Raw genomic sequence first — 15762 nt, 5'->3', positions numbered from 1 at the left:
CAGATTTTAGGGAGCCTACGACTAGTATTTCTCTCAGCCTGTAATGTGATCTGGTCATCCTAATTATGGCCAGATTTATCATACATTTGTTGTTTGATACTGAAAAGTATCAAAATTTTTTTTTAAACATTCATTTACTTCTGAGAGAGCTCAGGGCCTGAGCGCAGGAGGGGGCATGGAGAGAGGGAGACAGGACGTAGCAGGCTCCAGGCTCCCTGCTGTCAGCACAGACTCCCAACACCCGGCTCCGACCTACAAGCCAGGAGATCAGAACCTAAGCCAAAGTCAGACGCTTAACTGACTGAGCCACCTAGGGGCCCCTTTATTATTTGATACTTTTAAGGCACTCTTCATACTTGAGCTCTAGAATCAAATTTCATCTGCCACTTAGTAGGTGCATAATCTTGGGCAAGTTATTTGACCTCTCAGTGTTTTACTTTCCTTCCTCATCTGTAAAATAGGGCCAATAGGAGTGTCGACCTTACAGGTTGGGGTTTGTAGCATGTTGTTATTGACTGGGGAGATTTGGCCTTTTACCATATATTTTGCACTTAGCCTTGTGCACATGATTCAAGCTTAGGATGGTAGTTACCATTGCACTGACATGATTAACTCTTTTAGGAGAAGAAGGGAACTAAGTTTTGTTGAGAAATTACTATTTGCCCAGACACTACTTCTTTGTATGTCTTTGTATTAAAATTGTAATAACAACCTTCTGTGAGAAGTTTCTGACAAGCAGTCTCAAAACCGGCAAGTCACAAGATGAGGTCTTTTCACATTGCCTAAGAGTCTTCAGTGGCAAAAACTTAAAAATCTAGCTCGATAGACATGTAATGAAATACAAGAGAATGTATAATTGTTGAAGTTTTAGTAGAAAAAACACTTAAAAATGTTAACTCTTTTTACTTATGTTCTAAGAAGCCTGGAACAGTGGTTAGAGCATAGTCTTCTCCATCAGACTGGAGTGACCATGGATAATTCTTCTTGTCTGTAATAAAGGGATGATGATTCCTATTTCACAGGGTTGTTTTGAGGTTTAAATAAAATACATAGATGAGTAGTAACCATTTAAGAACTCTGCAACTGGTAGGTTACTCTGAATGATTCTGGGACCATTCATTAATTTAGGGAACACAAAAATTGTGTCATTCTGTTCACCAAAATCAATTTTACATAAAGAATTGATATAACATGAAACATCAAGGAAACCTGTCTTTTCTTAGCAATAAAACACTAAAACTAAAAACCATAAAAGAAGAATTAAAATTTCATTAAAGGATTCTGTCAATAGGCCATAGAAGGCAATTGAAAGGACTCTCATTAGGTTAGGATGGGATAATTTGAACATTGAAAAAAATAATGCATTTAAACATAGTAAATATATAAAAATCTTTGAATTTAAAATGATACTTAAAATTCATCTGTCACCATTAGAGGTTACTAAGGGCATTGACTCATTGCTCTAAAAATTGATAAAAGGAAGAACAATCAAGCACTTACCTGCTTTTCATACAGAAATTATGTCTCTGGATAGTCAAAGAGTTAAGGAAAGAAAATTCTTTTTGACAAAATAATTATAGCTAATTAGTGAATAAAGAATATATATGTCATTAACAAAAATAAGAACTAAAGACAAATGGGAAAATACGCAATGTATACCAAAAGCCAATATTATCTTAGTAAAGAGATTTTTCACCTACCTGGTCCCTGGTATTTAACACACTTAACAAAGTGGCTGGTAATAGTTGGTATTCTAGGAATTCTGTTCAATAGTACATTTACTTTTTTTTCTCTTTTCAGTAATAATTTTAATACATTCTATACAATTTTTGTTTGTATAGTTTAAGTTCTGGAAATTGTCAGAATTTTAATACTAAAAAGAACTTAAAAGATCATCTAATATCCTTTTACAGAGGAAGGGATTGTTGATGTGAATAGATTAGTCATTAAGTACCGTTTTTGGTTTTAATGTAATTTTTGTGTATAAACATTTCCTAGGGAATGTACCTGATGTTTTTAAATTTATATTTTCCTCAAAAGTTTCTAAAACCTCAAAGCTCTTTGGTTTTACTTTCTAGGTTTCATTCATCTTAATTAGAGTTCTTTACTTTTGGCACTTTATAATCTAGAATTGGGTATTTCAGACTCAAATGTTCACCAATACCAGTTTGCAGATTTTAATCTTTTTTTTTGTTTTTTGTTTTTTGTTTTTTTAAGGCTGAATCATGTCAGGGAGACTTAAGTACATTGGCCAGTGTGGTTACATCATTAGCAAACCTTGGAAAAAGTAAAGATCTTTCTCAGAATAGTAATGAAATATCTATGATTGAAAGCTTAAGTAATGGTGATACCTCTTTGTGTGAATTTCATCAAGAAATGCAGACTAATGGTGATGTTTCAAGGTAAGGTCTGTTTTGATCTTTTAAAAACATTTTTTTTTTTTAACATTTATTTATTTTTGAGACAGAGACAGAGGATGAGCAGGAGAGGGTAAGAGAGAGAGGGAGACACAGAATCTGAAACGGGCTCCAGGCTCTGAGCTGTCAGCCCAGAGCCTGATGCAGGGCTCGAACTCACGGACCGCGAGATCATGACCTGAGCTGAAGTCGGACGCCCAACCGACTGAGCCACCCAGGCGCCCCTGTTTTGATCTTAATTATTAGTATTTCTTACAGTATTTTTATGTTTTTCTTTAAGTCTATTTATTTATTTTGAGAGGAAGAGATAGGCAGAGAGAGGAGAGAGCCAAGCAGGCTCCGCACTGTCAGGATGGAGCCCAATGTGGGGCTCAGACTCACGAATCACGAGGTCATGACCCAAGCTGAAGACGGGAGTCGGGCACTTAATGGACTGAGCTCCCCAGGCACCCCACAATATTTTTATGTTGAATACTGTTTACAGAAGTTTCAGAAAACAGATATTTCTATTAGACTTAGAAAATTTAAAGCATAGGAAGTTTTAACTGAATGAACTACATTCAGTGTAAAATGTTATCTAGCAGGTTGCATTCTAAATAATGAGCAATAAATGAATATTATAAGATTAGAAATGTAATCATAAAATTCAGGAATTTTTCTCCTACTGAAGATGATAATCTGGGTCTGACATTTCAGTTATTTTATTTTCTGTGTATTTAAACATTTGTCTTACCCCAGGCAGTCATGTTCATTTTCCCCACCACTTTCTAATGATGAAAATAGATTTAAAAGACTTGATTGAGGGGTGCGTGGGTGGCTCAGGTCTTGATCTCAGAGTTGTGAGTTCAGGCCCTGCATTGAACTCCACGCTGGGCATGGAGCTTACTTAAAAATAAATAAATAAATGACTTCATTGAATAAACTACAATTTTAAGTTATGCTTCAGGAAACTTGTATCAGAATTCTGTTTTTCATTCTCTTGATATTAATACATGAGATGTAGAACCCAGATCTCTTCAGGCTTTTTTACACTGCTCATTATCTAAATGTTGAGGAAATTGCACTTAAGAGTCTCAATAAGTACTTTGTTGAATCTGAAATCTTAAGAAACTCTAAAAGGCCTCTCGTTGAAAAATATGGAGGGCTATTTTAAGTAATTATTTGCTAACATTAGTTCATTATTTGCCATCATAATCTCAAATTCTTACAGTTCAGATGTAGCTGTGTTCACACAATTTTAAAATATTCTCTGAATTTTTAAATAAAATCTAACTTTGTGTCGTGTAGAATATAGTAAAGTTGACATAAGTTCTTGCCCTTGTTCTTTCTAAATAACTTCTGTAAGTACTGTAAACGGGCTAATATCTTGTACTATCAAATGTATAACATAACATATAACATAAAAGCATATTTTTAGACCAAAGTATAAGGGTTTTTCCTCATAATTACATAAGATTTCTTAAAGACTTTAGTTCTCTGATAATACATTAATATAGTTTTTCATAGTATACATATTGAAGTTTAATTTGTTGCTTTTGGAGACAGTCATAGCTATCACTGAAATAGAGTACTCAGTGCTACTCCAAAGGTTTGTTTTCTAAACTATTTTTTTAAGGCCTAAATCTTAATTCCAGAATTTTATGTAGAATTTTTATTTTATTGTGGAGATTGGCCAAGCTCACAGCATCTGATGTTTCCTTACAGGGCATTTGATACTCTTGCAAAAGCATTGAATCCTGGAGAGAGCACAGCCTGTCAGAACGCAGTAGAAGGCATGGAAGGAAGCGTACACCTAATTGCCGGAGACTCGAGCATAAATTACATCGAAAAAGAGGGGCCACTTCTCAGCGATTCACACGTAGCTTTCAGGGTATTTCCATATATTTTTTTATGTAATTTTTATGTTGTGTTACCATTTTGATTTTAATCTTCCTTTCAAAAATCAAAGTATATTTGTTGTGCTTTTAAAGTCAGAAATATTCCTGATAGAATTCAAAATAGCAGCTAAAACATACACATCTGACTATATAAAATAATAGCTCATTAAAGCATCCTGTTTATAAATCATGGTTATAATATTGTTTCATGATTTTAAGTCTATAAAAGCTAGGTTTTAGAACATTTAGACATAAATTTTGGATGTTGCTGTTGTTGTTAACACTAGTATTGTCATTCATGATGTATTGCATACCCTGGTTTTGTTCAGTGCCCACCTCCTACTACTTTAGTGCAAAGCCATATGTAAGACCCAGAGAGAACTCCATTATTATGTATTGCCCCAATTAGCTAGCTTTCAGTATTATTTTAAGAAGGTAAAAATTAGTTAACACATTTTAACTTTTGGCTTTTAACCATTTTGGAGGAGGTACATTTGTAGTTCCTTTTTTACTCTCCTAAATACATGTAGGATGGAAACAATACATGTAGAATGTTAGAAAATAATTTTGTAGTGTTTGATTTGTCATGCAAATAATGTTGGGACTACAGCTATAGCAATACTAACCATTGAGGCCCTACATTAAGATCTTGATGTTTTGATCCCTCCATTTTAACCATTCTTTATCTTTACTAGCTATGTGTACTGTTAGAAAATCATATGCAAAGTGATTTAAAGCAGTCATAGCGAGTCCTGGAATATCTGAAGGAAATTGCTACTAACTTTACTGTAGATTATAAGTTTCCATGGATTTCTAATGAAAATACACACAGTTATCAAATAAATGTTTGTGTGACTGGTAGAAATAACACAAATCTAGCATTGGCTAAAACTGCATATTTTAAAATTTACATTTATAAAATTTGATTTGGTAGAAATAGCCACAGAGAAAACTCACAGTGACTTAATAATTGCTGTAACTTTATATAATCAGTAAAACATATCAGTGAAACCAATCTTCATGTAAAATTTTACCAAAGATAATCTATATGAAAAAAATTAGAACTGCTTTATTTGTATTGTAAACAAAAACTTTCTATGGGGACTATTAAAAATTACAATAGGAATAATCAATGCTATCCTTAAAAAATTATGGTAGGAGCTATGGACAAAGGTGGAGCAAAGCAAAACTGATTTTTTCCACATTGCTCTTTTTTCTTTTTTTTTTGAGAGAGAGAGCAGGCTCCACACTGTCAGCACAGAGCCTGACTTGGGGCTCCATCTCACAAACCATGAGATAATGAAGTGAGCTGAGATCAAGAATCTGATGCCTAAGCAACTGAGCTACCCAGCCCCCCCCCCCCCCATTGCTCTTTCTTATTCTAAATAAAATACCTGCTTTTGCCATCTTAGTTTTATTTTCTACCTTTGGATTTAAATGGGAAGAAAGGGTGGGTAAAAGGAAGAAGATTACAAGGAAAAAGTTTATAGAAATGTAGAAGTAGTCCTTTTTTTACTGTTGTTGGTCCTCAAAATTGTTCTTTCAAATATTTGATATGGACAGACAAATTAGGCAAATTAGAACTTTTTTTTCCTCTCTCCAGAATCGGGTTTTTTTTGTGCAGTTTTTGACCTGCTGTGCTCAGTATCCTCAGAATAAGCACTGTGAAATTTCTTGCTCCCCAGACAAAAAACAGCTCCTTTTTTCTCTGATTCTTGTTTGCAGATTTTCCATTTTCCCACACTTCCCAGCTCAGCACTTTGTCATGGTTGGCTTTCTCATTGAGGTTTTATGGTCATGAGTTTCAAAACCTGACATCTGTAATCAGAAACTCACTTAATCTCTTAATATCTGGGCTAAGTAACATTTTGTTCCTGTCTTGCATTTTTATGTACTGTGTAGTTTGCAGCGTGCTTTCATGTGTGCATTGTTAAATTTGACCACAGTCCCTTGTGAAGGTTCGGATTTTTATTGTCATTTTGTGAATGAAAAACGATTTGGAGGTTTTCAGAGTCTTATTCAAAGCAATCAAAACAGAAAGGAGAAATAGTCTAATAATGCAACTTGGATTTTGGTTCCAGAGAATCTAAGACTATAGAAATATTTAACATTTTTATTAAACTCAGTTTTTGGTGTGATTTCGTGTACTTTATTCTTGATTCTTGCATTGTGATTACACAAAGAATCAAGGTGGATAGAATTTGCAGTTAGAAATAAGTGTGTGAGGCAGAGGTAGGTGATTTTCAAAACTGTTCTCTGTACCATCTCAGTATGAAAATCACAATCCTTCTGGTCACCACGTTTGATGTTTAGGAGTCATCATCATTCTCCACCCCCCCCCCCCCATCCTACTCCCCTCCATTCCCTAGTTGAATCCTAACTATTCTTTTGTTTTAATTTCTCCCTTCCTCTTCATTTTTATCACCATATTTCAAGGCCTTTTAAAATTTCTTAAACTGTTACAGTAATATTTCTGCTTCCAGTCTCTTCATCTTGTCCTGTGCCCTGGTAGAAAGTGATGTGTGTTCAAAATCAATCTGGTTATGTTACTCTGCTACCCAGCAAGCCTTCTTTAGCTTCCCATTACCCATTTGAGATCCAAGCTCATGACATTTTAGGACGTTCCACATTCTGATTCTGTTGCCTGTCATTTCTTAGGCGTGCCATCCCTTTTTTAGCCCTTTCTATAGCTCATTTTGTTTCCATTTTATTCTTATATTGAGACTTGAGCACTTAACTTCGTACCTCACAATGAAATCTCAGTTGGGGTGCCTGGCTGGCTCACTTGGTAGAGTATGTGACTCTTGATCTTGGGGTTGTCAAGATCTCAGTGAGTGGTTGCTGAATTATAATATTATAATGTGTAATCCAGGGTCACACAACTAATTAGTGACTGCTGGGAAGTAGAATTCAGATCTCCTAACTCAATTCAAACGATGTTTTAAAAGCTATCATTTAGCCTATTATCAGAATTACAGAAACTACTAGAAAGATAATTGTAGACAAGGAACTTCTAAAATGAGTAGCCTAGTTGATGTCAACACTTTTAAAAACCATCTCAATATATTAAATGTGAATAAATTCAATATGTATGATTCATTTATAAACCTAAAATTTCACAGGCATTTTTGGGAATCTCTTTAACATCTTTATAGTAGAAACTTATCTTCTCTATATAGAGGAAGATATCTTTGTCTTTGCAATTTAAAAGACTTGTCAAATAAATTCTTGTTTCTTCAGCCATAACTGACTGATTCATAATGCTAGAGGTATATCTTGCTTTAAGAAAATTAAGTATGTGAAACAGATATAAGATATGTCTTCTCTTTATGACACAACATGGCAGTACTTTAAATAGTGAATTCCTCTAGTTTATATTGCAGTGATTTCAATTTTCTGATTAAAGCACAGAAAATTCTCAACATTACCACTACTATTGTATCAATCGAGGTACATCTGTATCTTTTAGCCCTTATATCTAATTTTAATACTGTAACTATTTTACCTTTTTTAAAGTGATTTTAATCTGTTTGTTTTGTTTAAACAATTACTGTTTTGCATCTTACACCTCCCCCCCTAAAACTAGTAATCATTGGTAATTCCCCTAATCTTTCAGGCTTTTTCCCCCCCTAATCACCTTGGGCAATTCTGAAAAGGTATGATAGTTCCCAGTTTGTATTTTATATACTTATGTGTAGAAACAGTTGCATTCTAATAATTACATTTAAAATGTTTAATATCTGCTTGCCTACAGTTCTCTTAAGAATTGTCTTAAATAATGGCATTTTAATTGACTACTCCAGTAAACATTTCTCAAGCATTTAAAAAATATTCTTGGGGTTCCTGGCTGACTCAGTCAATGGAGCATGCAATTCTTGATCTCAAGGTTGTGAGTTTGAGCCCCATGTTGGGTATAGAGATTACTTTAAAATATTTTTTTAATAAATACAGACAGACAGACATGCATACATACATACATACATGAATTCATTCTTCCCATGCATAGAATTTCAACTGTTAATTTCTCTTATTAGCTGGCACCATTTATAAATAGGTAAGACAATTGTTGATACTAATAAATAAAGGCAGTTCATATTTTTACATTTTTATAAAAATGGAGAACTTTTATATCATTTTAATGAAAACTTTTTGATCATTTGTGATCACAGACAACTTTGAGAATCTGATTAAAGTTATATATCCATTCCCCAGAAAAATACATATGGGTACATCCACCTACCCCACCCCTGCCAAGGTAGCCACTGTTAAGTGTGTGGTAGATTTCCTCCTGTCCTTTGTGTATATACATATGTATGTATGTGCACACACACACACACTGTCCCTCTCTCTTTAACATATATTGGGTCATCTAGAGACTGTTTCACAGTTGTTTCTACTTAGATGTCTGTGAGGTATTTTTTTTCAATGCTATTACATCTCAGTTTATCTCACTAATTTTAATTGTCTACAGAGTAGACTGTCTGTAGCATAGAGGATTTTCCTTAGTAATAGAAATTTAGGTTAGTGTTTCTTATGGGTGAAATTACATTTCATTTATAGCAGTGAAAGTGCTCTTTTTTTTTCTAAGTTTATTTTGAGAGAGCCCTAGTGGGGAAGGAGCAGAGAGAGAGGGAAGAGTGATTCCCAAGCATTCTCTGTACTGTCAGCACGGAACCTGACATGGGGCTTGAACCCACAAACCATGAGATCATGACCTGAATCAAGATCAAGAGTCAGACACTCAACTGAGTGACCCAGGAGCCCCAAAAGTGCTCTTTAACAAGATTTTCAAAAATACTTTCAGAAGTGTTTTAAATGTGTGTGTGTTTTTAACGTTTATTTTTGAGACAGAGAGACAGAGCATGAATGGGGGAGGGTCAGAGAGAGAGGGAGACACAGAATCTGAAGCAGGCTCCAGGCTCTGAGCTGCCAGCACAGAGCCTGACGCTGGGCTCGAACTTACAGACCGTGAGGTCATGACCTGAGCCGAAGTCAGATGCCTAACCGACTGAGCCACCCAGGCGCCCCTAGAAGTGTTTTAATGTGGGATCTTTATTTTCTACAGTTGGCGTGCATTTAAAATAACTACCTGAGGGGCACCTGGGTGGCTCAGTTGGTTAAGCATCTGACTTTGGCTCAGGTCATGCACTATCAGTGCAGGGCCTGCGTGGGATTCTCTCTCTCCCTCTCTGTGCCCCTCCCCTGCTCATGCACTCTCACTCGCTCTCTTTCTCTCTCTCATAAATAAATAAACTTTAAAAAATAAAATAAAATCACCACCTGAGGTCAGCAGTACAAACTGACTGTATTATAGCCACAGACACATTTTGTTTTACCTGTAGTTATTAAGTGGGGAGATTTCATACAGAACCTGCTCTTTGAAAAATAGAGCAGGCAGTCTTTAGCCCAAACTGACATATGTTTTCAGTGTATGGAATTCGAGTCACAGCTTGCCCTTTATCTGGGAGTAGGCACTGCCCAGATGGCACCAGCAGGCCCAGTTCACTTATTATTCTCCTGATTGTGTAAGATTTAAATTTGTTATTCCCCACAGCCTGAATGAAAGGAATATTTAACATACAAGATTGCTCATTCAACTGAATTTGTGGTATATCATTATTAATAAAGGAAGAGAAAAAAAAAAAAGCACATTGTTAGACGAAGACAGAAAGTAACTTTTAAAAACGCAACCAGAAGGGCGCCTGGGTGGCTTAGTCAGTTAAGCGTCCGACTTCTGCTCAGGTCATGATCTTGCGGTTCATGAGTTCGAGCTCCACGTCAGGATGTCAGGCTCTGTGCTGATAGCTCAGAGCCTGGAGCCTGCTTGGGATTCTGTGTCTCCCTCTCTCTGCCCCTCCCCTGCTCATACTCTGTCCCTCTCTCTCAAAAATAAACATTAAAAAAATTTTTTTTAATAAAAACACAACCGAAGAATATCACGATTGATATTAGGTAGGATTCTGCTTGTCTAAATATTGCTTTGTTAGCAGCTATGATCTACTCATTCTAAATCCTGTTTTTAGCTGTAAAATTCAGTGACTTGGATTATTTCAAGATTTGCCTTTGGTGACTATATCAAACTTATGTGATATGTTTATATTTTTCAAAGAAATTATAATTTAGAACTGTCATAAGATCATTTACCTCAGTCCCTGTTCACGCTAGCTCACCATGCCTTCTCCTATGCCTGAGTACCTGAATGTGCACTACATTGGGGAGTCTGCTTCCAGACTGCTGTTCTTATCAATGCATTGGGCACTTTCGATTCCTTCCTTCCAGGCTCTAGGGTAAGTGTTTTAAAGTCCTTGAGTATAAATGTGGTTTTATAGCACAAATATACACTAAGCAAGAACTTTTTTATTGGATGGATTTGCATTAAAGGAAGAAAATGGTATAACATTATAACTTAAAGTTTTGTTATTTATATGACAAATTATGGCAATTAGTATTATATTATTTTTTATGTAGGAACGGTATCCATGTTTCATAATTTGAGTTAATAATTCAAATGAAATGTGTGCAGTGGAGCTGATAAATCATGGCCAGCATTTGAAATAGGCCATCTTTGACCTGAAGATTGGGAGGCTGTAGGTATGTCTTGGGCTGTTGTTTTCCTCCCACCCCCTGTTTAGTGTTCATCTCAGGCATGTTAATAAGGAGCTGAAACTTGCACACAGTGACTATGTTTAAAAGTAGAAAAAGTTGTTTTCCAACTGTGGTTACAAAAAGTGGGGAAGGGGAATAAAATGTAAACCCCATAGTACCACTCTGATAATTTAGAAGTACCTACCACTGAGGAACATATCAATAATCTGTATTCCATCAATATTACCTAAAATTTGCCAGGCTTATTTAGATTGCTTTAAAGTAACTAGTATGAAGAGACAAAGAGACCATGGAAAAATAAGCTCATAGTTAAAAAAGTGTTTTTCTAGTCACAGGACCTTACTCACCAATATGATTTCGTAAACAATACACTTTCATATCCTATACATCTGTTCTCCCATTTGCCAAATAGGAGCAATGACTTCCCATCCTTTATTCTTAAAGAATAGTTTTTAATATAACTAAGAAGCATATCTCAGTCATGACTTTAAAAAACATACATAGAGGGGCACCTGGGTGGCTCAGTCGTTTGGGCGTCCAACTTCAGCTCAGGTCATGATCTCACATCTCATGAGTTTGAGCCCCGCGTCGGGCTCTGTGCTGACAGCTTGGAGCCTGGAGCCTGCTTCCAATTCTGTGTCTCCCTCTCTCTCTCTGCTCCTCCCCTGCTCACAAGCTGTCTCTCTCTCAAAAATAAATAAAGATTTAAAAAAAAAAAAAAGCATACATAGAGACCCCACCATAATTTTGTTTATAATTTAGTGTTGGATATACCATAAGTTAAATCACAGTACTTAACTAATACAATTACATAGATTGAAAGCCGGATTTAAATGGTTAACCTTTAAAACTATTGTTAGCCCTTTCTCTCAAAATAACAGAGTTTTCAGAATTACTTCAGTCTTTTTTAACAAAAAATTAAAATATATAAATTTACACATAACACCATTGATCTTATAACACTGTTGATCTTAAGTACTTCTGTTAAATTAAGTTTGATTATCCTATGGAAACATTCTCCAAATGTTAAAGAAACCAAAAATAAAGCCTGAGATTTCCAATCATAATACAATTTTATATTGGCAGCCACATTTCCCTGTGACCTGTACTGAAAATTGGTTTCAATGTAACAGCCACAGGATTCCTTGCAATTAGAATTAACCATTGGTATAGTATTTGAGGCCATTAATTGCTACAGAAACTCTTAACTATATGCATCTAGATAATTTGTAATTTGATTTTATCAGATGGAAGAAGGCTAGGTACTAATGGTGGAAAATCCTGTTGTGTGGTAATAAACACTACTCTGAATCTCCTAGAAACTGACATTCATTGCATTTTTATTTATAGACACAAAATTTGGAAACAAAGCCCTAATTATACAGACAGAAACAGATAAGCAACATTAATCATTTTCTAAAAGTTGAGTTTGTGTTGATAACTTACTTGAATGGAAGGGAACAGTAGTTTCAAGAATCTTAAACAGTAGGTGGTTAATACTGTTTGTATTTTATAGTACTTTATGCTTTACAAGGATATTACTTTTCTGTTACAAGATTTGAAGTCTCAGTACTTACAGGAATTCAGTTGTTTTTCACTTCTGTCTGCATAATTTAGATGACTACACAGTAGTAGGTTCAGTTATGGGAACTTGGCATGATTTGTCAGCAGTCCCGTCTACCTAGATTCTTTATAACTCAAAGTTCTAAACCATCACTATTTGCTATAGGAGATTTTATTTGCTGAATAACTCAAGAAACCTTCCATTAAATGATGAGCCTTAAAGTTGAATCTTTTTAAATCCCACTGAAACAAAGTAATGTTTACTATGGCTGGGGGTTTAAAACCAGCTCTATTGCCCTATCACTGACTACTTTTCTCTAAGGACCATGCCTTCCTTTCAAACAAATGCTGCTAGGTAAAGTACAATGCCTTGGGTTTATTTGTGAAGAAGACAAATGGTTATGTTATCCCAGGGCATAAGTGACTTCCAAAGTCCTGTTACTTTATCAAAATAAATAGTGTAAACGATGATCTGATCTCTAATTATGAGTACTATGTACATATTTTAATGAACTTAACAGTATAGTACAATAGTTAGAGACAAGTACCTCTACCTATTTGTAAAAGAAGTTGACCCACTTACTGTTATGCAACCTAGTGTTTTTATTTATCAACACGGTCATTGCTTTCGGTGTACCTGATACATTAATTACTTCTGTCCAGCTCCTTTTGCTTTTCAAAGGAAAGATGTTTTGAAAATAGGTACTATTATGTGATTATAATAATCATTTGTTTTTAACTGAAGAAAGTTGACAGCAAACATGCCCTTACCATCACAAAATATTAGCTATAAATGGGGAGTCTACTGTGAAATTGCACTTTAGCATCTTACTTGCTAAAATTTGTTGTGAATTACACAAAAACATAGACTTTGAACAAAAGTTCAAATGCTGGATTTATTTATCTGCTAGCTTTGCTACTTAATTAACAGCTCCATTTCTACATTTGTAAATTAGAAGCAGAAATGCTTTCTTGCTGGATAGGCTACTTAGCTGAGAATGATGAATGTAAATTACCTGACCCAGTACTTTGCAGTACTGCTGCAAAGTAGATTATCAGTGCTCATTTTCCATCGTTCTTTCAGGAACCTTCCTTTTAAAGAGGACTTGCTGTTTTCCTTTCCTAATGAACTTTCTGAAAACGTATTTGAAAAGCATGGCTAACTATAATACAAGGATATTTTGGGTTTTGTTTTGGATGAAGATGTAAATATAGATATCTTTGCAGAATTAATCTCCATATTTAGCTCTTTTACTTTTCCTTTGGAAACAAAATAATGTGGCTTATTTCTCAATTGCCACTTTTCATCATTTTTCCCTTAAGGTATTCAAAACAATTTTGTTATTCCTCACCCTCTACAAAGTTACTCCTTAACCTTTTCTCTGAATCTCCTACGACAGTGTCAAAGTACTGTCTTAGTACTAGGTGTAGCACAGGCCAGTAAGAGCTTTGATCTTTTTTTTTTTTTTTTTTTTTGGTCTGTTGGCTGTATTCATTTTCCTTTCTTGTGTCCACTAATTACTTTGGTTAACTGTTCCTCTTGGAAACTTCAGAATCAGGCGCACTTGGTGACTCAGTCAGTTAAGCATCCAACTCCACATGGCATGTGGGATCAACCCCCCTATTGGGCTCTGCTGAGAGCACAGAGCCTGCTTGGGATTCTCTCCCTGTCTTTCTGCCCCTCCCCCACATGCAGTCTCTCACAAAATAAATATTTAAAAAATAAATAAATAAAGATAAAACTTGAGGGGGTGCCTGGGTAGCTCTGTTGGTTAAGCATCAGACTCTTGATTTCAGCTCAGGTCATAATGTCATGGTTCGTGGGATCAAGATCAAGCCTCATGTCAGGCTCTGTGCTGTTAGCACAGAGCCTGGTTGGGATTCTCTCCCTCTCTCAAAATCAATAAATGAACAAAAAAATAGGGGCGCCTGGGTGGCGCAGTCGGTTAAGCGTCCGACTTCAGCCAGGTCACGATCTCGCGGTCCGCGAGTTCGAGCCCCGCGTCGGGCTCTGGGCTGATGGCTCAGAGCCTGGAGCCTGTTTCCGATTCTGTGTCTCCCTCTCTCTCTGCCCCTCCCCCGTTCATGCTCTGTCTCTCTCTGTCCCAAAAATAAATAAACGTTGAAAAAAAAAAAAAAAACAAAAAAACAAAAAAATAAATACTGGAGTATAGAAACATAAAGTAAAATGTCATTCTCCAGAGATAACTAACCCCAATATTAATAGTTTGGCATCCTACCGCATCTTTTCCGTGCGGAAATAATAATCATATATATACTTACATATCATATTCTTTGCCTTTCTTTTTACACTTAGATGATGGATTTCTTCCTATGTCAACACATGTAAATTTATTCTTAGTGGTTGCCTAGTATTCCCTTTTACAGGATTTATTATTTACGTATTTATTCCTTATTAGTAGACATTTAGGTTCTTGCTAGTTTTCTTTGTTATTCTATCCACTGCTACAATAAGCATTGTTGCATTGTATGTATACTTTTGCCTACTTCGAGTAGTTCTATAAAATATGTTCTTACAAAAGGAGTTGCTGAGTCGAAGAGGTTGCTGAACCTATAGAATAGGTTCTATTTTTTTGAAAGATAGGTACTATTACATTGTCCTCCAAAAAGATGTTGAGCCAGTTAATACATCAGCAGTGCTTGTGTGAGAATGAATTCTTATTTTCTCACACCCTCCTCAATTCTGGATTTTTATCCTTGTTTTCTGATACATGAAAATAGTATTTTGTTCTCTTTTATTTTGTTCAATTTTAAGATTGAAATTTTACATCATTTTTTATATGGGCATTTGAAAATACTGATTTTCTTTTTATTTAAACTTCACTTTCAAATAAATTTTGATTTGCAAAACAAATTGGCACTGCCCTACATGTTTTTGTTTTTTAAGTTCTTTCCCAGCTTTCTCTACTCATGTGTCAGCCCTTCAGACAGACCTTCTCTAGCCACCTTATCTGAACACTCCCCATTTTTTGATGCATCATCCTATTATAGTAATGGAGAATTTTTATTACCTGAAACTAACTTAATGTGTGTATAACTATATGCATGTGTGTATAATATTTATATAAAATGTGTGAAATAATATTTCTTTACTATGTTTATCTTTTTTGTGGAGGCAGACTTAATCCATCCTATGTATTGCTATTTTTCCAGTGCCTTGAATACTGCCTGGCATATACTTTATTTTATGCCCTACTCACCTAACTCTTAAGTTTGCATCTTGTAGTAACTGAGCAGGGTATATAGGACATACAGTGTCTCTTCATTTTATATAATTA

General features: G+C 35.3%; 1 protein-coding gene across 5 annotated transcripts in view; it reads left to right on the top strand.

The window, feature by feature from the left end:
* NR2C1 (nuclear receptor subfamily 2 group C member 1) overlaps window positions 1–15762 on the top strand; it is a 43208-nt gene that overhangs the window by 18773 nt on the left and 8673 nt on the right. For all 5 annotated transcript variants that reach the window (XM_047866281.1, XM_047866280.1, XM_047866278.1 and 2 more), the window contains 3 exons: window positions 2218–2402; window positions 4122–4287; window positions 10460–10581. In XM_047866281.1, the coding sequence (XP_047722237.1) occupies window positions 2218–2402; window positions 4122–4287; window positions 10460–10581 (473 nt within the window). The remainder of the gene's footprint in view (window positions 1–2217; window positions 2403–4121; window positions 4288–10459; window positions 10582–15762) is intronic.

The sequence above is a fragment of the Prionailurus viverrinus genome, chromosome B4 (genome assembly GCF_022837055.1).
Source record: "Prionailurus viverrinus isolate Anna chromosome B4, UM_Priviv_1.0, whole genome shotgun sequence".
In the NCBI taxonomy this organism is placed as follows: domain Eukaryota; kingdom Metazoa; phylum Chordata; class Mammalia; order Carnivora; family Felidae; genus Prionailurus; species Prionailurus viverrinus.
Note: the sequence above shows the minus strand (reverse complement) of the source record. Positions and strands in the feature narration are given on the sequence as shown.